At 53.4% G+C, this 23,155-nt stretch overlaps 1 protein-coding gene across 1 annotated transcript; it reads right to left on the reverse strand.

The window, feature by feature from the left end:
• Window positions 1–86: 86 nt before the first annotated feature.
• LOC134050225 (zinc finger protein 185-like) lies at window positions 87–22,668 on the reverse strand. The gene is given in 28 exon segments (XM_062503160.1): window positions 87–185; window positions 737–839; window positions 1,606–1,686; window positions 2,558–2,617; window positions 3,832–3,909; window positions 4,879–4,973; window positions 5,185–5,284; window positions 5,803–5,955; window positions 6,444–6,545; window positions 7,255–7,335; window positions 8,539–8,646; window positions 8,853–8,936; window positions 9,381–9,464; window positions 10,584–10,667; window positions 10,990–11,034; window positions 11,219–11,302; window positions 12,422–12,490; window positions 12,850–12,930; window positions 14,603–14,665; window positions 15,404–15,442; window positions 16,221–16,304; window positions 17,688–17,768; window positions 18,128–18,196; window positions 19,166–19,234; window positions 19,427–19,465; window positions 20,410–20,469; window positions 21,502–21,643; window positions 22,599–22,668. Coding segments are annotated over 28 exon segments (2,262 nt in total). The 5' UTR covers window positions 22,624–22,668.
• Window positions 22,669–23,155: the final 487 nt, after the last annotated feature.

Raw genomic sequence — 23,155 nt, forward strand, 5'->3', positions numbered from 1 at the left:
GGAAATGTGAGGATTAAACGCCCTTCAGCAGTGAACTCTGAGCTCTCCCCCGGGAATGGCTTTGGAAAGGGCCCCTGGAAACGCACCTAGAAGAGCTTCTCGTAGCACTTGTCACAGTGGACAATGTCCCGGTGGATGAATATTTTATCCAGGAGATCTCCCATCGCTTTGTGGCAGATTCCACACTGCCAAAGGAAAACAGGGAGGTTGGACAGTGACCACAACCCCACGCAGGAGCAGCAAGAGGGAGGGGGCAGAGGTCTCTGCATCATTTTGATAGGGGGTGAGGATGCAAGCTTTGGGGCTCTGCTTTCCTACAACCGCCAAATGTCCCTGCAGGCCTCTTTCTCCCACACTCCCCATCCCTCCTCCCACCCTCCCCACATCCCCACCACACACTTTCCTTGGAAACCCTGCAGGGTTTGAGGATGCAGCCACCTCAACTAGAACACAAAGACCACAAAGCAACAAGTCTGCCCCAAGGACAGTAGGGCAAGGACATGAGGGTGTTCTGAGGATGCTGCCAATAGTAAAAAATTCTCCTTGTTCTCACATTTATTCAAGGACCTGAAGAACTTCTGGGGACACCCATGGCTGCCGGACTGTTTCTGTCCCAGTGTGAGGTGAGGATCTGGCACACCCCATGCAGATCCCTGGGACAGCCCGGGGATGGAACTTGCAGGAGGACCCCTGCTCCCAGCCCTGCCGTTGCCAGCAGCACGGGCACTGGGCTTACCCTGAAGCAGTACTCGTGGCAGTGGATGTTCAGGTGCTCCACGATGATCTTGGGGCAGTCTCGGATCTCCCGGCTGCAGTAGCTGCACAGGGGCTCACTGGACCTGGGAAGAACGGGGCACTGGAATGCTCTGGTTCCAGTCGCAGCACTGGGACTGGGTTTATCCCTGTCCTGCTCCCACACTGAGACTGTGAGTAACAGGACAGGGGACTGTGCTGTCCCAGGGGTGCAGAGACCTCAGCAGTGGGGCAGGACAGATCTCAGAATCCTTCAGCTGTGGAATCATGGAATGGTTTGGGTTGGAAAGGACCTTAAAGCCCATCCTGTTCCACCTGCTGCCATGGGCAGGGACACCTGCCACTGTCCACAGTGCCCCAAGCCCCCTCCAACCTGACCTTGGACTCTGCCACAGCTGCTCTGGGCACCCTGTGCCAGGGCCTGCCCACCCTCCCAGAGGAGAATTTCTTCCCAATATCCCATCTGACCCTTCTCTCAGTCAGAGAGAAGGCATTGCCTTTTGTCCTGTCTCTCTTTGGAAATAATCCCTTTCCATTTTTCTTGTGGGCTCCCTTCAGGCACTGTAAGGCCACAATTCAGTTACCACAAAGCTTCTCAGCCCTAGGCTGAGCAATCCCAAATCTCTCAGCCTTTCCTCACAGGAAAGGTGCTCCATCCCTCTGATCACCTTGGTGCCTGCCCTGGACTCTGACTTGGAGTCTGCGGCACTGTATTTCCATTTATTGTGTTGCTGTTCCACCAAACACACCCCAGGGTCCTCAAAAAGCAAACCCTTAAAATTGAAATTTTAATCTCATTTCTGATTGAGAATTTGATTAGCCCCCCCCCAGGGCAGCCCCACCCTGTCCTACCTGTGCAGGGGAGCACTGGACAGGAAACTGTGCTGGCTGTAGCTGCTTCTCTCCAGGTCACTCAGATCCACAAGGCTGCCACTGCAAAAGGAGGGAAGGAAATATCAGCACTCAGCAGTGATATGTGGGAAGGGAATCTCGGATGGAATCATCATCCAATGATTTGGAATATTCCTGGCTACCTGTTCTATGGGGAGAAAGTCCTCAAAATGCCTTCCCAGGACACAGAGAGGAACATTTCAGTACCCCCAGGGAAAATTCCCCAGGCAAAACTCCCCTGGCCTCACCAGGACCCTCATTTTCACATCTGCCCCCTACAAACAGCAGCTTTTCACTGCTAAAACCCCAAATCCTGCACTTTTATGCAGGAAAAGGCGTGGAGCACATCTCTGGCTCCATCCCTCATCCAGCTGAGTGTTCCCTTTCTGCCTGAGTTTCCTGGATATTTGGCTTAACTTCGGCTGCTGCCAGCAGCTCTGGGACAGGCTGGAGGTTTACAGAGCTCCCCCAGGGATGCCAGCACAGCGCTGAGGGGGGATAATGCCTGCAGGGAGCATCAAACTGGTGTGAACTGGTGCCACAGCACTTGTGCTCGAGGGTGATGTGCGTGGGGCCAAATTCTGCTCTTGTCACGCTGGGGCCAGTCTGGAGCAGCTCCACTCGAGCACAACACAAAGGACTGAAGATTTCAGCTTGAAAACAGTGCAATCTAACTTTTTAAAACTCATACAGTGACGTTTTTCCAGCGAGAGCCCTCACCCTTCACATTCTCCTCACGCATTCCAATCACTTGCAGGCGCACCCCGGTGCCAAATCTGCAGGGTGGTGTTTTCGTCCACCTCAGGAGGAGCTTCCCTGTCCCCTGGGAGCAGTGGGACACGGGTCCCGCTGTCCCCACCACGCCCGGCTGTGACACATGGGTGGCACACACGGTGTCCCCAGCGCCCCGTACCTGCCGTGGCGTGGCGAGCCTCCGGTGTTCACGTACTCCTTGACAAAGAGGATCCCTCTCCTGAGAAAACGGGAAGCATTTCCATGAGAAAAGAGCGGCTGGGGCTGGGACCGTGCGTGCCCTGCACGCGTGCGGGAGAGGCTGGGAGCGGGATGTTGTTGTTCTGGAATAAATCCTGCATATCGAGCATTGTTGCTAAATAACAACTCCTCTAATTACCCCACCGCAACAAATCGGGTTAATTGGCAAGAATGGGATGGATAATGTAACCCTTTCATCCAGTTACGGCTTTGAGGGATAAGTGATTCCCAGCTCCTGGCAGGATTAGGCACACAATGGGCATGGAGTGAGCTCCCAGCTCCCGGTTAGCACCGAGCCCTGTGGCACAGCGCTGCTTCCAGGGGCTGCTCTGCCTCTGGAACATCTCCAGGGTTCTCAGCCAGTGTGTGAGCTGCTGCTGTCTGGTTGGGGATGCTTTTACCTCCCTTGCATATTCCTGCCTCCTTCCAATCCCAGCTCCAGAATTCCATGCCCCAGCCTGGTGCAGGCTGAGGGGAGTTTTGTGCCCCCCACGCTCAGCCTGCAGCCCTGACAGGAACTAATCCATGGTGCATTTTTCCATGGTGCATTTCCACTGCTGCCTAAAAGCAGGGATTAATCCTCCCTTCTTACACTAAGCCCTGTCATGGCTAAGGAAAGAAACATATATTTTTTTTTTCCTTAAACTGAGCACAAGCTCTTCTAAGTCATGGAATCATTAATGTTGAAAAAGACCTTTATGATCACCAAATCCAACCATCAATTAGTGCCACCACCATGGTCACCACCCAACCATGCTCCCAATTTTCTGAACACTTCCACCACTAACCTCAACTTCCCCTGAGGCCATTCCCTCTCCTCCTGTCCCTGTTCTGGGAACAGATCCCGAATTCCCCCCAGCTGTCCCCTCCTGTCAGGGGGTTTGCAGAGCCAGAATTTCCCCGTGAGCCTCCATTTCTCAAGGCTGAGCCCCTTTCCAGCTCCCTCAGGGATTCTCCAGCCCCTTTCCAGCTCCATTCCCTTCCCTGGACACGCTCCAGCCCCTCAGGGTCTGCCTTGTCCTGAGGGGCCGAGAACTGGCCCCTGGATTCCATGTGGGACCTCACCAGTGCCCAGCACAGGGAGACAGTCACTGCCCTGACCCTGCTGGCCCCAGTGGGTGACACCAACCAGGTGCCAGATCTGGAATGGCCCCATCCTGCAGCGAGGGGCTTTTGCCCCTCTCAGTTGTTTACCCGGCAGTGCTGGAGTCAGGCTGGTACCCAGAGCTGTGGTGGGAGCTGCAAAGCCTCTCACTGGAGCTGGACAGGAGCCTGTGGAGAGAGGGAAAAATCTGTGAGCCATGGCAGGATCCAAAGTGACAGCCAGGAGAACGTGCTGCTGCTAGGAGGGCAGATGGACAGCACAGCCCTATGCCAGACCTCATCATGGACCAAACCAATCCTTTTCTCCTTCTACATCTGCCACAGGACAGGACTGCTTCCCTGGAGAAGGGATCTGGAGAAGTTCTCACTTGTAGGGCCATGAGACAGAAGAGCCAACGAGGTCTTCCAGTGAGGATGGGCTCAGTGAGTGGGAGCCTGACTGGGAGCAGCCACAGGGAGAAAGGGCACAGGAGGAATTGCAGGAGATGGGAACATTCCCAAAGCCAATGGAACTGCCCCAACTCAGTAATTTGAAGGAAGAATGCAACAAAACTGGGAAACAACTCTGTCCATCCGTCCAGCAATGAGAGCTGGAATGAGCTGACCTTTCCTGGAGCCAATCCAAGGATCCTGTGCCTCTCCTGCAGCACTGGTGGCTGCATGGACATCAGAGAGCACATGGACGGGCTGGCACTGCCAGGAGGGACTGCAGGGGACCCAGGACAATGGTATTCCATCCTAGAGACCTCCTGCCCCTTCCAGCAGCCTTGTCCTGGGAGCACTTCTGTCACTGAACCATTGACACTCTGGGGACATTGACCCTCTCTCTCTGCTGTGATCTCTGCTTTCCTGCAGCAAAGGCCAATTCCTGGCTAGGAACCAGCTCCCCATTCTCCTGTCCCTCTCTTCTGAGCTCCCACACAGGGAAAAGTCTCCAGGGATTTTCTGGATGTATCCCGGACCCTCTGCCAGGCAGCTTTAGTTAGGGATGGTTTAAGAGCAGGTCTGTGCCACTGGATCACACATCCACTCCCTGGAAACCAATCCTTGCTCTCTCAGCTCTTAGCATTGCCTGCTGGCTCCTGTTCCATAAATTTCTGGGAAATTCCCTCGGAGCCCCTGTGACTCCCCGTTTACCTGGTGCTGTTACAGTTTAAGCTGTCCATGTAGAACGGCACCCTGTGGCTTCTCTGGGACATGGTGGCATCTCTGGGAAGAGGAGGTGGAACAGTCTCAAACTCTGAGTTTGGGCACCTGAGGGATCCTCACACAGGGTGGGAATCTCAGCCAGAATCTCCCTGCTGGGCACTGACCCTTCCCACTCCACACCCAACACCTGCTCACATCCAGGGAATCACCAAATGCATCAGGACACCTGGATACTGAGTAAATGTGGTACTGGGAAGTTCCTTGGCTCGGGAAGCTGGGATCCCAGCCCTGGACTCACCGTCCTGCAGGGGGGCTGAAGTCCCCGTGCCCCCTGGCACTGTCATACCAGCTGCTCCCGGGATAAACGCTCCCTTGGGCATCAGGGCTGGGCCTGCTGAGGAGACACAAAGCCCTGAGCACACGGCAGCAGCAATCTCTGGAGTCCCCACGCCAGGCTCACAGTCACTGCCAGGCTTCTGGCACCACCAAGCCCTGGCACAGCAGTGGGATCCCCGTCCCTGGAAGTGTCCAGAAAACGTGTGGATGTGGCACTTGAGGCTGTGGTTTGGTGGTGACAATGTGACAGCACTGCATTGACAGCTGATGATCTCAGTGGCCTTTTCCAGCCATGAGGACTCCATGATTCCATTATTCCATCATGCACTCCTCCATCCTCTGCCTGTTTCCCATGTGCTGGTTCTGCACTCCAAAGGGAGAACAGGCTCCAAACCCAACACCTGAGCAAAACCAAAGCATTCCCAAACTTCCCCAGATGCCTGGAAGTGTCCAAGGCCAGGCTGAATGTGCTTGGAGCAGCCTGGGATAGTGAAGGTTTTCCATGCCAGCAGCTTTCCCTGTCAGCATCCTTCACTCTCAACCCCCTCATGCCCAAACCCCATCCCCAAACCTGACCTCCTGGTGCTGAACACCTGGCTGTCCACATAGGCTGGAATCCTGTGGCTGGGCACGGAGCCTGCGAAGGACCGGCGCTCCTGGAACAGGGACACGGGGGGCCGGGACTCGTGGGCACTGGGAACACTCTGCTGGGAGCTGAGGTCAGACCTGCTGAGGAGTTAAAAACCAGTTGGACCATGAAGCCAAGGGGTGTCTTTGCTCTGAGCAGCTCACAAACAGTGGTCAGGGTCTGCTGAGGGTGGGTCCTGCCACATCCCACAGGGAGAGCTGGGACACCGTGGGGTTTATAGAAGCACTGGGGCACGGAATTCCACAATCCCAGAGTGGTTTGGGTTGGGAGGGACCAAATCCCAAATCCACCCCTGCCATGGGCAAGGACACCTTCCACCATCCCAGGCTGCTCCAAGCCTCATCCAGCCTGCCCTTGGGCACTGCCAGGGATCCAGGGGCAGCCACAGCTGCTCTGGGCACCCCGTGCCCCCTCCCAGGGAACAATCCCTTCCAGTATTCCTGTGGTCAGTGTTACTGCATTGGGCAAATTTCCTGACTCCTCACTTCAGGCAGGAGTGTTTCAAGGAGCAGAGGATGAGGGTGAGGGAGCCACTGATGGCACAAACACAGGGATGTCCCCAGCCCACCTGGCTGGCCCCGGGCTGGGCTCACTGTGCCTCCAGCCCCCCAGGCTCTCCCAGTGGCTGTCTGTGCTGGGAGTGCTTTTTTCCTCATGGTCCACAGTGATCCTGGGGGGGAGAAAAGAGCTGTCAGGAGCTGTGTGTGACCCTGTCCTCTGTGGGGGGAGATGCAGGAACACCGTGACTGTCACAGGGTCAGTGTCAGCATGCTTTAGGTTGGGAGGGACCTTAAAACTCATCCAGTGCCATGGCAGGGACACCTCCCACTGTCCCAGGCTGCTCCAACCTGCCCTTGGGCACTTCCAGGGATCCAGGGGCAGCCACAGCTGCTCTGGGCACTCTGTGCCAGCCCTGCCCACCCTGCCAGGGAACAATTCCTAATTCCCAATATCCCACCCATCCCTGCCCTGTGGCAGTGGGAGCCATTCCCTGTGTCCTGTCCCTCCATCCCTTGTCTCTCCAGCTCTCCTGGAGCCCCTTCAGGCCCTGCCAGGGGCTCTGAGCTCTCCCTGGATCCTTCTCCTCTCCAGGTGAGCACCCCCAGCTCTCCCAGCCTGGCTCCAGCCCTGCAACAGCTCCATGGATTCCTCTGGACTTGCTCCAGCAGCTCCAGGTCCTCCTGATGCTGAGCTGCAGCAATTCCTGTGGGAGATCCCTGTAGTGCTTTGCTCCTTCCAGGGTGAAAGGTGGCACTGGCAGAGCCTGTATTGGTTCCTGAATTCCCTGAGCCAGGAAATGAGCATTTGGATGCCTTGGGAGAGGCCAGGAAGGAGAACTGCTGGTGTGGGAGGAGTGTCCTGGTGCCCTGGCTCTGTACCTGTCCCCGCGTGGCTCAGACTCGTTTGCACATGGAATCTCTGGAGCTGGGATGCTGCTTCCCCCAGGAACAGAGCTGGACCTGCAAGACATGAGACCTTTATAGGGTGGAAACACCCTGAGTACAGAATTCCCGTGGGATGGAGATGCAGCCCTTGGAGAATCTCCTGCCTCAAGGGAAGAAAAAAAAAAAAAAAAAAAAAAGTGCAATATCCCTGCATGGAAATGTGCCAGACAGAATCACGGAATCACAGAATTGCTTAGGTTGGAAAAGGCTACCAAATGCAACCACCCAGCACTAAGCCAGAGCGATGTGAAAAAATCAGATGGAAAATCCAGACCTCTGAAGAAACAGAGCTGAAAGGAAGGACCCCAAGCACAGCACCTTTAGTGCCTCCTCCAGGGCCCCCTGCAGCGAATTCCCCAGGTCCTGCCAGCAGGAAAAGCAGTGCCATTATTGCTCCTGCCTTCTTGCAGTGCTTTCCTCACTGTGCACACAGGATGACACCCCCATGTCCCTCTCCCTGTCCCTGCTGCCAGCAGAGTCCTGGGGGCGCAGCTCAGACCTGGGGACAGGAACACTCAGGTCACCCTCTGATTCCAAGGTGTTCTCACTGACACACCTGGCAGGGAGCCCTGTTTAACCAAGAGCCTCAACTCTTCCAATTTAGGTGGAAAATTTGGACAAAAGGAAGGAAATCAGTCCATTAAGTCCTTCCATGTGCACACCCAGCCCTGACTGGGCAAGTTCAAAACCAGACCCAGCATTACCACGGAGACTAATGCCAAATTTCACTGCTTATTGTCTCTCCCTAGAGATCCTCTGCTCCCACATTTAAAGCCTAGGAAACAATTCCTGGCAGTCCAGCTGGACAGGTTTGATGGCTCCAGCTAAGGAGGATCTTTTTTCCCAGGTTTTCCTATAAAACCATGGTAAAAGGTTCATGCAGTAAAAGCAGCACTAGAATCAGGCACAAAAAGGCCCCAGGTTGCACTAGAGGAGGTTTAGATTGGATATTGGGAAAATTTTCTACATAGACAGAGTTGTCAAGCCCTGGAAATGTTCAGGAAATGTGTGGATGTGTGGAGCTTGAGGACATGAGTTAGTGCTGAACATGGTGATGGTGGTGCTGGACTTAATCCCAGAGGTCTTTCCCATCCTGAACAATTCCATGATTCTACAAAAAGGAGAACCTGGGAGGATGTTTATCAGCAGGGAGAGATGCCCCAGGAATGACCCCTCATCCCACAGGAGATTAGGCTGGGGGAATATCCCATTCCTCACCTGGCCCTGCTGGGCTCAGTGGGATCCTTCTGCCTGGGGGGCTCCGGGGGGGTGTCGTGGCCAGGAGCTCCTTGGCCCCTCTCAGTGAGGCTGGCTGAGTCCAGAAACCTAAACCAGAGATCCAGGATTGGGTAAATCCATCTTGGGATGGGCAGACACTCATTCCCTGGAGAGGAGCAGGCTGGGAGCAGGAGCCAGCTTGGCCAGAGCCATTCCAAATATCCTGGATCACCACCCCCAAATATCCCGGGTCTCCAGCCCCAAAACGTCCCGGGTCTCCAGCTCCAAAATGTCCCAGTCCCCCCAGTCCTCACCTCGTCTCATCCCAGTAGGGCTGGTGGTGGAATGAGCCCTCAGGATCCGTGGAGCTGCTCCTGTTCTCATAGCCCTGGCCAGACCTGGAAAGCAGAGCAGCACCCATCAATCACATCCCTAAAAACTGGCACCTGCACCCTGGCACTGCTCTGCTCGCCAGGCCAGGCTTGTGCCAGCCTGCACTGGGGCTTTTCCCCTGGGACAATCCATGTCCCTGGATTCCAGCTGCTCCAGCACCCCTGGATTTCAGGGAATTGGAAGGGAGTGACTGAGCCCCACCGAGAACACAAGAGGAGGAAAGTTCTGGAGTGCTTGGCTGGTCTCAGAGGAGATGGAGGGAGATAGAGCTCTTGGTTTATTTAAACCTCAGTTTAAATTCCCATCCTTGGGGAAAAAAGTGGGAGCAGAAGCCTCTTTCTGTGCCTGCCCTTTCAGGTTTCCCTTAATCCTCAGCATGATGGGAACACCCATGTATTTATGGTTCATGGGATTATGAACTACACTGGCTAAATTCCCCCTACTCTTACCTTTCAAAGGAATATTCTGTGTCTTCGATGCGCACAGGGGTTCTCTCAGTGGGATGAAAAGGGACATCAGACTGCAAGGGTGACCTGGCAAAAAAATGGGGAATTTAGAGCTTCAAAAAGTTTCCAGGGGATTTGTGTGGAAGAGCAGCACTGCACTTTGTATCAGCCCAGGAATCAGGAGAGAATTGTCTCAGAGAACTGATTTTCCCTCAAACAAACCCCATTTTTCATCCTAACCAAGAGGAGGAGAGGCTGCTGGTGGAACTGAGGTGGTTACTGGGATTCAATTCCCACACATCTCTGGACAGGAATTCCCTGTCCTGTCCCAGGATGGAGCACCTGGACAAAGCAAAAGGAGTAACTTTGGGGAAGATATTCCTACATCAGCAGTGGCTCCAGGCTGTGGCATCCTCCTCACCTCAGCTCAGGGGGCTGAATTAATTTAATAGAATCTAGGAATCGTGGACAGGTTTGGGTTGGAAGGACCTTAAAGCTCATCCAGTGCCACCCTCTGCCATGGGCAGGGACTTCTCCCACTATCCCAGGCTGCTCCAAGCCCCAGTGTCCAACCTGACCCTGAAATCTGCTCACCTCAAGGCTTCTGTTGGGCCAAAACATGGAAACAAATCCCAAAATAATGGAAAGGGAGAGAAGCAGCTCCAGGGAGATCAGTGCTGCCAGCAGCAGCAATTCCTCCCTGACCCTGCACCCCTGGCAATGAAGGGGCAGCAAAGGCTCTAAAATCCTGTGGGATGGAGGCACTAAAGGCAGAGCTGAAGCTGCTGGATCTGCTCCCAGAATCCCAGAGGTTGGGAAAAAAACCCTCTGGGACCATCAGCTGTGCCTGATCCCCAGCTTGTCCCCAGCCCAGAGCTCTGAGTGCCAAATCCAGGAATTCCTTGGACACCTCCAGGGATGGAGAACCCCAGACCTCCCTGTGCAGCCCTGCCAAGGCCTGAGCACCCCTTCCATGGAGAAATTCCTCCTGAATTCCCGGGGAAGAAGCTGTGTGACAATGAACTGAAAGATGCTGTTCCCACTGTTCACCCACGCAGATTTTTCCTTTTCCTTTCTTGCCAAATTTGGATTCTAATCCCAGTTTGGATTCTAATCCCAGCTCTACTCTGGACATGTTGTTTATTCCCAGCCCAGCTCCCTGGGGAAGCAGAGGGTGCCAGCCCCAGGCCCTGTGCAGGGTCTCACCTGGAGTCACCCTGGCAGGGCTCGGGAGGATGGAGCAGCTTCTCTGGAGCATCCCCAGGTCTGTCCCAGGAGCCAGAGCTGGACCTGTGAGAGAAGGGGGTTGGTCCCAGCAGGAAGATCAACAAGAGGAGAACACCAAAAAAAACAAAAAATCCACCACGGGACTTTCCTGGCTCCAGTGGAACATCTCCTCCCTCCTGCTTAGCTCTGGGAATTTCCTGAAGGACTGAGCCCCATATCCAAGCCGCTCATCCTCATGCAAGGAGAGCAGCTGGAAGATCCCAGGCTTTTTGAGCTGCTGGGTCAGGCCCAGCCACCTCTGCAAGGGCTGCTCCCAGAACTCATCCACAGGACAGGAGAACCCCCCACTCTAAAATGAAGGAGAAAAGGGGAATTCTCCACTTACTCTGGTGGGTAAAACCCATTATTGGCTTCCGTGTGCTCAGGAAAACTGGAAAAGAGAGACACAACTTGAAGAATGTTCTACAGTGGCTCTCCATGCATTCCATAGAGGAGAGAACAGATGGATTCTGATTTGCCATCAGAAAATGCCCATTCAGAGATTCCATCCAGCTCCAGAACAGGATTTTATGGATTGTGCAGTGCCCAGGGCAGGAATCCCACTGTGACTTTACCTTCCATTCGTGGAAGCCCTGCTGGCTCTGGGGGCTCCTTCATCCCATGGGAACCTCTCAGGCTTTTCCTTCAGAGTTTTGTCACTAGAGAGAGAAAACGGGGCCTGTCAGCATTTGCAGTGTGAGAAATCTGCTGCTGTGTGGTTGGGGGACAAAAATAAAGTGAGATGGAGGAGTGGAGTGTTCAGGGAGAGGGGCAGGGAGGAGAATCCCACACCCAGAGGTGTCTGTACCCAAAGGGAAGGGTGAAAACTTCCACAAATACCAAAATGCTTGACTTGCAGCCTTGGAAGAAGCTTGGATTGATGCAAAAATAGCAGTACACAGATAATAAGTTTAAAAAATTATAAATTTCCATAGTTGTAAGTAATAATATGCCTTAAGTAAAAAACTGTATTGAATAAAATAATTAAAAATTATAGTATAATAATATAATTATATAAAATTAGTTGAGTTTAAGTGTTATAATAAAAGCATAATAAAAACGTGTATATAACTTATATAAGTTAAAATATATAGTTTAATATATATTTATAATATAATACATAAAAATATATAACTAATATAAGCTAAAATATATAATTTAATAGTTTATTAAATAAAAGTATACACAGTACAGCAAAGTTAAGTAAAAGTAATAAGTCAGAAAAACAAAATTAACTTTGTAGGAACTCTCTTGAATTAAAATATTATATATGGCCTTGTGACAAAAAAACCCCATGACTACCTGAGCTGTAGCTGACTTCTTGCTTCTCTAAATCTCATAACCTGATGCATTTTAGAACAATAAATCAACCTTGAGCACCACTGTGGCCCCCTCCCTTCATTTCAAGCAACAACAACACAGAGGAATGAGGGACAGAGGAGAATCCCAGAGAATTCCCAGAGGAGTGAGGGACAGAGGAGAATTCCCAGAGGAGTGGGGGACAGAGGAGAATTCCCAGAGGAATGAGGGACAGAGGAGAATCCCAGAGAATTCCCAGAGGAGTGAGGGACAGAGGAGAATTCCCAGAGGAGTGGGGGACAGAGGAGAATTCCCAGAGGAGTGGGGGACAGAGGAGAATTCCCAGAGAATTCCCAGAGGAATGAGGGACAGAGGAGAATCCCAGAGAATTCCCAGAGGAATGAGGGACACCAGGAGCTGCTGCTCCCCAGCAAATGCAGGGCCAGGACCTGGTGCAGCAGCCCCTGCCTGTTCCTTACCCATCCCCACGCTGGGACACCTTTTCCAAGGAGGATTTCCCATTCAGGTCCCGTGTGTCCTCAGCATTCCTGCAGGACAAACAGCAGGAGTTCAGGGAGGGAGGTGAGGAGCCCCAGGAGCTGCACAGAAAGGGGCTGGAAGTGAGCTAGGAACAGGCAGGGGCAGGAGGGGGGAAAAGCCCAAATGGGAAATGATCTGAGCACGGAAAGGCTGCGGGTTTGGGTTCACATTCCCAACACGGAGCTGGGCAGTGTGCAAACCACGGGAGACCCTCTCCTTCCACCTGGAAGTGTTTCCTCCCAGATCCTCTCCCTGGAACTCCCTGCGTGCTGTTTGCTGCTCTGTGTCCTGGAGGATTTTGTGTCTCCAGGAATCCCCCTGGGCACAGCTGAATTCCCCACCGTGCCCTCAGGGCCCCCCGACCCACCTGATCTCAGCAGAAATGGAGATTTTCCCCAAAGTGTCACTCAGGGATGGGGATGTTTGGCTCCTGCTGCCTGGTTTGGGGCTGCAAGGGAGGACAAAGGACAAAACTGTCACAAAGAAGCTCAAATTGCAGCAAACCTGCCCTGCTCTGGCGTGTTCCTCACGGGAATGGAGAAAATGGGAATGAACCATCGCTCTCCTCCATCCATTCACTGGCAAAGTCATCCCCTCAGAAGCAAGTTCGAAATTAAGAGTATGGATTTTGCCAGGAATTTCCACTTCCTGCAGTGACACACCAGGATGAGGGCAGTAACCCAAGTGCTGTTAGCAGTGAGAACTGCTTCACCCTTTTTACACTCCAGGCATGGATTCACTCAAAGAACACTGGAAAACAACTGAAAATTATTTCCTTACACCAAGAAAGGGTTCACCTGGATGGGTTCTCAAGTCCTTCCAACCCAAACCATTCCAGGATCCTACGTTTGTTTTTTTTTCCTTTTGGGTTTTGAGCCCTTCTATGAGGATATTGTCAGGTCCTGGCAGGACATGGCATGGATCTCAGCCGTAAAACCTTTATTAGGAGCAGTCTAAACCTCCAGGAAAGGTTTCCCATGGCAGGGTGGGTTTGGTTCCTCCCCTTGCCCAGAGTGGTGCCCACAGAGGTCTCTGACCTTCAGCCCAAACCATCCCACCCATCCTGGCTGTGCCTGAACTCTCACCTGCAGGGAGAGGCTGCTGCTGGCTTTGGCTCATCCTGGGGAGACCCAGAGCTGGTTTTTCTCAGCCCATTAGCACTGACAAAGAAACCCAAACCAAACAAACAAACAAACAAACAAAGAGAGAACAAAATAACAAATAAAACATTAAGGCAGGTGATTTTAGGAGCTTCCCCAGAGGAGTAGAAATGCTGCTTTGTTCCCACAGCTCCTGTGCTGCTTCCTGAGCAGTGTCCCTGTGCTCTGTGGCACTGCTGTCACTCACACCTGCCTTTCTGCTGCAATACTTGGGTTTAAAAACTGGTTTTTCCCATTTATCCCAGCTGGAGCTGTTTCTGTCCCCAGTGTTTGCTGGGAAGTCTCCTCTGCAAACCTGCTGGAACCCCAAGGCCTGGGAGTTTGGAGCTTTCTGTGCTTTCTGGTTCTGACCCTCAAAAGAGCACTGCTTTTGACCTGAAGGCTTGGGAAAAGCTTCCAAAATTGAGTGATGGAGTTAAAATCACTGGTGTGCAGTTTGAATAGAAGTGTGTGATTTCACACGGTGAAGGGTTTGGAATTAGGGGTTTTAGAATATAGTAATGGGTGTGGGACAAGATGGAGGTTCTTGGGAGTTGTCTCTTTCTTCCTTCTTGTTCCTTCTTAGTTTTAGGTTGGACAGAAAGTGCTGCAGTGCAGGTCCTGGGTGTTTGGTCATTGGGTCCAAAGTGTAAATAGTATAGATGTTAGTTTTTAATTAGAGAGTTAACCTTTAAAAGACCTTGTAACTAGCTAGGTAAACTCCATTTTCTCACTCCTACCTCGTTAGCTAGACGTGCTGTGGAACTCTCTGTACTATGGATAATAATTAATAAACAACTGAGTCTGGACACGAAAATCCATCTCTTGTGCTTCTATCCTGACTCTGAGTGAAGGCAGAGGGAAAAAAAAGAAGCCAGCCACAAACTGTGGTGCTAGTAATAGAAACCCTGTGACTGATAAATGCTGGGATTGCCCCCTGCAATCACATCCCACCCTGAGCAGTGAACACCTGCTGCTCACCTGGATGAACCCGGCACAGTCGGGCTGCTCCTCTGCTGTCCTTCCTCCTCTTCTATCTCAATTCTTTCCACAGGGAGAAAGACACAAATGTCACAGCATTTCCTCTTTTTCTGCAGCTTTCCAGGCACTTCATCCCTGCTGTCCCCCAGCCATGTTTTCCCTCTTTCCTGAGGTCATTCCTGCTCCTGCTGAGCATCCCGAGGGGCAGAGGGCAGCCAGGCCAGTGGGATTTTTTCCACACAGCATCAGCTGAGTTCTTGGACCCCAGAGGGAGGGATATGGGGAAGGAACTGTTCCCTCTGAGGCAGCTGTGGCTGCCCCTGGATCCCTGGAAATGTCCCCGTGTCCCTTGGGACTCGTGCTAGGACCGAGGTCACTGCAGACACTCCGTGCATTGTCAGCCACAGAGCCCACCTCCCATTTTCTGTCCCTGGAATCCCAGACTGCAGCATTCCAGCTCTGCAATGGCTGGCCCAGCCCTGGCAGTGCTGCAGTTCCCATCTCCCTGTCCCACTGGCAGCCCCGGGAGGGAGATGCCTGAGGAGCATCCTCCTGGCTGGCTGCAGCAGCTTCCCAGCAAACAGGAATGCTGTGCCTGAGCCTCCCCGGTTTCAGGCTGCCCATAACCCAAAGCCCCATCAGGACCGTATTCCCAGTGCTTCCAACACCGTTTCTCCCAAAAAAACAGCGGGATCCAACCCCCAGCATTCTTAATTTCTCAAGCAATTCTTCTCCCTGTGCTGTGAAGCTCCTGGGATCTGCAATCACAGCCTGCAGTGCTCCCCGAGGTCCAGCACTCACCTCTTGGCAAACAGGGCTGGGAACTCCTGTGTTGGGCTGCTGTAGAGGAAGGGTTAAGGAGCAGTTAAAGGACTGGAGGGAAAGAAACTCCCTGGGCAGAGGCAGAGCCCCCCAGGAACCTGCCCAGGTGTGCAAGGTCCTGTCACCCCACTGGGCAGAGCTGGGGGTGTCACACCCAGGCAAGTTCCCAAGGAAATCAAACAGCAAAACCACAGAGAGCAGCTAAAGGACTGAAAATGGGACTCCTGACTGCCTCAGGGAATTAGGGACTCTCCTGGCTTTTCTTTTCCAGCAATTCCATCCCTCTCAATGAGGAATACTTGGAGGATTTCCCAGCTCTGCAGAAACCCACAAATACCAAGGAACCATGGAAAGGTTTGGGTTGGAAGGACCTTAAAGATCCAGTTCCACCCCTGCCATGGCAGGGACACCTCCCACTGTCCCAGGCTGCTCCAACCCAGCCTTGGACACTGCCAGGGATCCAGGGGCAGCCCCAGCTGCTCTGGGAATTCCAGCCCAGCCCCTGCCCACCCTGCCAGGGAACAATTCCTAATTCCCAATATCCCACCCAGCCCTGCCCTGTGGCAGTGGGAGCCATTCCCTGTGTCCTGTCCCTCCATCCCTTGTCTCTCCAGCTCTCCTGGAGCCCCTTCAGGCCCTGCCAGGGGCTCTGAGCTCTCCCTGGATCCTTCTCCTCTCCAGGTGAGCACCCCCAGCCCTTCCCGTGTAGGGAAGCAGCTCCAGCCCTTGGAGCAGCTCCGTGGCTGTGGTGTTGGAAAGGTTCCCTTCACCTCCAGCTGCCCTCCCCTGCACTCACCCATTGCTCTTTTTGGCTGCGGACAGGACGTAGGAGCGCTCCCGGCCGGCCGAGCGCCGCAGGACGCTGTTGGCAGCCTCAGCCCTGAGGGGAGCAGAGAGGGAGGGAAGGGGTCACATCCTGCTCATCCTGCCCGCCTGCAGCCTTGGACAGGTGAGGAACAACCTGCTGGAGGTCAGGGGTAACCCTGGCAGAGCTGCTGTGCTCTGGGGAGCAGATTTCATGGGATGGTTAAAGCCATGTCCTCAAGGGCTGCTGCCACAGGTTTATTGAACATTTCCAGGGATGGGCAATCCATTGCAGACCTGGACTGTTGCAATATGGGATTCCATGGACAGAGAAATGGGATGTGGGCTCTGTGGTTAGCAGATCCCAGGAGCTTCACAGCACAGGGAGAAGAATTGCTTGAGAAATTAAGAATGCTGGGGGTTGGATCCCGCTGTTTTTTTGGGAGAAACGGTGTTGGAAGCACTGGGAATACGGTCCTGATGGGGCTTTGGGTTATGGGCAGCCTGAAACCGGGGAGGCTCAGGCACAGCATTCCTGTTTGCTGGGAAGCTGCTGCAGCCAGCCAGGAGGATGCTCCTCAGGCATCTCCCTCCCGGGGCTGCCAGTGGGACAGGGAGATGGGAACTGCAGCACTGCCAGGGCTGGGCCAGCCATTGCAGAGCTGGAATGCTGCAGTCTGGGATTCCAGGGACAGAAAATGGGAGGTGGGCTCTGTGGCTGACAATGCACGGAGTGTCTGCAGTGACCTCGGTCCTAGCACGAGTCCCAAGGGACACGGGGACATTTCCAGGGATCCAGGGGCAGCCACAGCTGCTCTGTGCCAGAGCCAGCCCACCCTCACAGGGAACAATTCCTTCCCAAAATCCCATCCATTCCCTGTGTCCTGCCCCTCCATCCCTTATCCAAAGTCCCTCTCCAGCTCTTGGGTGGACGATGACCAACTTTTCCTTTGTACAAGTCCTGTGGCTGAGGAAGAGGATCCTCAGAAACTCCATCCAAAGCAAGGAGGCTGCAGCCAGAGAGACCAGACCTGCTCCTGTCCATGTCCTGTGCCCCTGGATCCCTGGCAGTGTCCCAGGCCAGGCTGGACAGTGGGAGGTGTCCCTGCCATGGCAGGGGTGGCACTGGGTGGGCTTTGAGGTCTCTTCCACCCCAACCGTTCCAGGAGGATTCTCTGATCCCATTCCCAACAGGAGACCAGACCTGCCTGGAGCTGGCCTCGGGTGCCAGTGCCGGGCTCCTCCCTCCTGGCTGTTTGTACATCCCCGTATCCCCACGGATTCCTCATTAACTGGGCCGTGCTGTCAGGCTGGATCACGTCAGGATTTTAACGAGGTTTTATCGGGAGCGCGCTGGCCCGTGGGCAGAGCTGGGATTCTCCTGGGATTGCTCCGTGCCCAGATCCCCCAGAGCTGCTCTCTGTCCCTGCAGGAACACGGGGACCCCCTCCAGCCTCACCTCTTCTTGTGCTCATCCGGAGAAAAAGGTGCCTCCTCCTCATCCTCATCCCCGGACCTCTGCCGGACATTGTAGGGAGCTCTGGGGAGGGAGAGCCAGGGTCAGGGAACTCTGCTGGGGCAGTAAGAGCCAAGCACAAACCAATCCAAGGGACTGGTTCAGACCCTGTGTTTTCCATAAGTCCTTGAAAGAATTTTTTTCCTTAGTCCAGAGGCTCCATCCCCATTTGGGATCAGAGCCATACTCTGGGACACGAAAAGCTGGGCAGGAAATGCCCAGAGTGCTGCTCTGCCTTTCTCCAGGCTTCAGGAATGCTCCCAACCCAGCTCCCTCCATTCCCACCTGGTTCAAGGAGCTCCTCCTGGCCCTGGGACCCTGGAGAAGCCCCAGGGGCATTCCCAGAGCAGGGACAGGAGCTGCCGCTCCCTTTGCACACTCACAGTTTCTTGTAGTCCTCTGTGGTCATCCTGTATCCCGAGGGGGAGCGGCTCTGGCCCTTCAGGGAGGTGCTGAGGGGACACAAACCACACCTGGGAACGTCACCTCCCCACCCCTGCCCTCCTCCTTCCCGGGGGAGCTCCTCAGGAAGGGGAAAATCAGCGTCAGCCCAAATCCCCCACCCTGACTGCAGGGAGTGCTGCTCAAGGGAAGGGCAGCATTGCAGCATTTAGGGTTGGGATTTGAGGTGTGCTTCGCTTGCCCAGGGCCCCTGGGAGCTGTGGGAGCTGATGTGGACATCTCCTGTGGGATGGAGCTCCTGCATCCCGGGATCAGCAGGGGCAAGGACGGAGACACCTCGGGGCATCCTCCTCCTTCCAGAGCAGAACCAAAGCAAAATGGGGCTCTGAAAGGTTTCCCTTGAGATTCCTACAGAATCCCAGGAGGGTTTGGGTGGGGAGGAACCTTAAAGCTCATCCCATCCCACCCCCGACACTGCAGGGACAACTCTCACTGTCCCAGGCTGCTCCAACCTGGCCTGGAACACTGCCAGGGATGGGGCACAACTTCTCTGGGCACCTCTCAGATCAGAGCCATGCTTAGATCTGACTTATTGGGATCAAATGTAAGCACCTTGCACAAGGCATGTTAAAAAACAAACAAGCCCTCAGAAGAATCCCATTAAAACCATCCAAGTTAAGCATTCCAGCCTTGCAAGGTTTCCCTGTGATTTCCCCCCCACTCCAAACTATTTCCCAAATTAACCCCAAGCTCATGAGCTCTCTCAGGGCCAGCTGTGGGGAGGAAAACAGGGAGTTTGATGCCTGGTCTTTTCCCATGGCTGGAAAATGGAAAATTCCAGCATTTTTTGTAGGGATTTAGGGGAGATCTGGGAGCCTGTGAGCTGTCAAAGTAAGGGGATGGCTGGAAATGAGCGTAGGAAATCTCCTTTTTCATGGGAGGGGAAAAGGGGGGTAAAAAGGGGGAATAAAATAAAGGGGGGGGAAGGAATGAAAAAAAAAAGGGGGGGGCACTCCTACTTTTTCTGTGCTGGGCTGGAAGGTGAAGAATCTGGGGAGCTCTTGTCAATGGTCCTGGTGAACACCCCCCTGGGGAGGGAAGGGAGGGACACCTTCAGTTTTTGGCTGGTGAATGTTTGGCAAAAGTTCAAAGCACGGCTGGAACGGCAGGGCTGGCTCTCGAAGCTGAGCACTGGGATGTTCCCAGCTCCCAGAATCCACGAGAATCTTCCCTGCTTTTGGCTCCTGGTTGAGCTCTCCTCTCTCCCATTCCATACCCACCTGATGAGGTATCCAGACTGAGGCTTGGAGGCAGAGGACCTGTGCCAAGAACAGACATCAGGGAGTAAAAAACACAGGGGGAACGACAGGGGAGAGGGGAAATTGTAGGGGAATGTCCACGCAAAAATCCAGCTAAGCAGGGCTGGAGGGATCCCTGGGGGCATGGTTTGAAATGAATAAGCAGAATAAATATTCATTTAAAATGAATAATTAGCAGAACAAGGTCTATTAAGGATTTTTTAATGGGGGAAGTGAATTTTAAAGTGAGCCAATTAATATTAGCCACGCTGGCAGCGTTCTCTAGGCCCTACATTTGCTCCCCAGGCTGGTGGAACAGGAGGGGGAAATCAGGTGTGATACAGATCCTGATTATTTTATCAGGATAAAATATTTATATTTCCAGGATATTACATTCCCAGCAGCTCCACCCCAGCTCCTCCGAGGGTGCATTCCCAGGCAGGGAATTCATTCCTTCCCACAGGGCCAGCCCCTGCCCAGGAGTTTGGGATTTCAGGATATTCCTACAAGCTCCTGAGTTCTGGGGACCCCCGGTGCTCTGAACCAAACTCAGCCTCACCCAGGGCTGTCCCTGCTTGGGGCACTGAGGGGTGGCACCAGCTCAGGTCCCATCCCAGCCTGGGGGGCTCAGGGGCTCAAAGGCTCCATCCCTCTGAACTCCAGGCATCCCTCTGAACTGAAACAATCCCTCTGAATTCCAGTAATCCCTCTGATTTACAGGCATCCCTCTGAATTCAAATTAGCTATCCCTCTGAATTCCAGTAATTAGCCCAGTGAATTCCAGAGCTAGCCCTCTGAATTCCAGGCATCCCCCTCGATTCCAGCCATCCCCCTGGACCTCTCAGGAGCCAATCCATGTCTCCCCAAGGTGACACACGGCCGTGCCCAGCCCTGGGCTGGCAGCAGGAGCTGAGGGCAGCGCAGCCAGCAGAGCAGGGAAGGAGCAGGATTTAGCCTGGAATTACCTGTCCTGCTGGGGAGCAGAGGGTTTGGGGACTGGGGGTCTCCCAGCAGCCTGTCCAGACCTGAGGGAACAGGAAACACAAGGGGTTAAGTGATTGCTGAACATGGCCACGATGGGAGAGGAGAGGAGCTGTGGGATGGGGCTTGTTCCCAAGGAAAGGGGAGCTGGAGCAGGGGTGCTCCCTGGCACAGGGCACTGTGTGACACCCAGCACTGTCTGATCTCCTGCCTCCTCCATCCTACGCTCCCTCTGTCCAGCCTGCTCTCAGTTTGGCACTCTGAGATGCTGAAGCCCAATTTGGCTTCACCCAACTCTGGATCTCTCCTGAATCCTCCAACCTGTCTGTGCTGCTGAATTCCAGCTCCAGCAGTTTTTGTGAGAGCTTCTCCCCACCCTGCCTTCATCAGGAGCAATCAGGAGCAGCAATTCTTCTGCTGGCACCACGGGGACCCCAAAACTTGTCACAGCACATCTTGTGCAGCTCTGGAGAACCCAGAGCATCATTTGGGCAATGCCCTCGGGCATAGGCTGCGGTGGTGCAGGGCTGGGGCTTGGATCGATGATCTGGGAATTCTGAGAGGGAAAGGGAAGGAGAAGTGAGAGGAATGAGGGATTTGTCTTTACAAACAAGCTGGTGGATAAAACCAGCACTGAGACATAAAAGAAACAATGGGAAGGATTCCACTGATTGATGAATGAAATATATATTATATATATATTTGCCTTTACAAAAAGGTTTGCTGATGAATGAAATTGGATATCGAAAGATGAAAGAAGCCATGGGGGAAACCCACGAATTCTGTAAGAATTCCAAATGAGAAGGGAGGGTTGTACATTAGAGGGCAATGTCAGGTACCAGGTGTTCTGGGAAGTCTGAGCCTCCCAAGTACCTCGGCCCATGGGGAAAGAGAGGGAAATGTGGCAGGAAATTGGGATAAAAAGGAGGCTGCATCCTCCAGAAATGTGAGAGATCCCAGGGGAAACACCCGTGGCTCTCCCTTTATTCCAATAAAGGACTCCTCTGTCTCCTTTTTGGCCATAAACCTCTGGTGTTTGTGGCTGAATTTTCCTGACAAGAAGGAAACGTTCTCACAGGGGGCTGCTCTTCTCCTCATCCTCATCCGAGTTGTGGTGCTGGATCCAGCTCTGGTCCCCCCGCAGGGTGGTGCGCACTTTCATCTGCCGGATGATCCTGCGGCGATCCTCGTCCGTGGCTGGGAGCAGCTCCCTCCCTCCTGGAGAACAGGGACAGGGCTCAGGACCCCAGCACCGAGCCCTCTCCTCCTTCCAGCACCGGCTGAGGCTTTCCCCAGCCCTGGTGGAGGATGGAGACGTGGCCGTGCAGAGCTCGGGGTCGCAATCCTGCTGGATCAGAGGGGTCCATGCTCCATTTCCACAGCTCTGTGGAAACATCCCCCTGGTGCTGGAACCTACAAAACTGGAACCCCAGAAACCCTGAGAACCTGGAACCCAGAAACCTGGAACCCCAGAAACTCAGAACCCCAGAAACCCTGGAACCTGGAATCCACACCAGCCTGGAATTTTGGAGCTTTCTGACACTGACCCCCAGGAGAACACTGCTTTTGGCCTGAGGCCTTGGAGAAGATTTCCAAAATTGAGTGATGGAGTTAAAATCAGGGGTGTGTGGTTAAACAGAAGTGAATGATTTCACACGGTGAAGGGTTTTACATTGGAGGTTTTTACAATATAGTAATAGGTATGGGACAAGGTGGAAGATTTTGGGTGTTTTCTTTCTCTATGTTTTTCCTTCTTCATGATTTCAGGTGGCAGTTTTTGGTTGGATAGTGCTGTACTGCGGGTCACAGGGGTTTGGTTGTCGAGTCAAAATTATTAACAATATAGGTGTTAGTTCTCTGTTGAGCTGTTTAGCTTTAAAAGACCTTGTAACCAGCTAAATTCAGCTCCATTTTTCTCACTTTTAGCTGGTAGCTGGAAGTGTTGCAGAACTCTTTGTACTTTAGGTAAGATTTAATAAACAACCAAGCCCCAACACGAGAAAATTCATCGTCTTCATGTTTTTAATCCTGGCTTTGAGTGAAGACAGAAAATGAAGACAAGCCACTAATTAAGTGCCACATTTACACCTGGCAGCCTGTGCCAGCAGAGACATTCCAGCAGCTCCACCTGGGCAGAGGAAAAGCCAGGAGAGGAAGGAATTAAAGGAATTACCTTTAGCAACACCCAGGGACATCATGGTGTCAGCAGCACCTTCCCCTCCTGCCACTGCTCAAAGCCAAAGAGCCCCTGGAAGAAATGGAAAAGGGGATAAAGCAAAATATCAGCTGTGGTAGAAAAAGCTGGCAGGCACGGGGAGAGGAAAGCACACGGTGCCCAGGGGTGAGGAGACTCTGGCTCAGAGCAGAGCTGGGATTCCTCCCCATCCAAGGGAAAATCAAATCCAGCCATGCCAGAGGTGTTGTTTCCAAGAGCAAAGTGCTGGAGGAGACCTTGCACAAGTGCCCAGGTGGGTCAGACCTGGAGTCCACGGAGCTCTGAGGTGCTGGAGCATCTTTGGGATTTGTGTCAGCTGGGGTGAGGAGGAGCCAGGTTAGTTCAGCACTGTTTGTGTCTGTCAGAAATGGTTCTGTTCTATTTTCACTCCTGATTTCTTCACTGCTGCGGGATGAGCATTTGTTTATGGAGGAGAAAAATCAGGCATTGAATCCCAGAATGGTTTGGGTTGGATGGGACCTTAAATCTGCCCCAGCTCCAAACCCTTCCATGGC

Source organism: Cinclus cinclus, chromosome 15, assembly GCF_963662255.1.
Source record: "Cinclus cinclus chromosome 15, bCinCin1.1, whole genome shotgun sequence".
Taxonomy (NCBI): domain Eukaryota; kingdom Metazoa; phylum Chordata; class Aves; order Passeriformes; family Cinclidae; genus Cinclus; species Cinclus cinclus.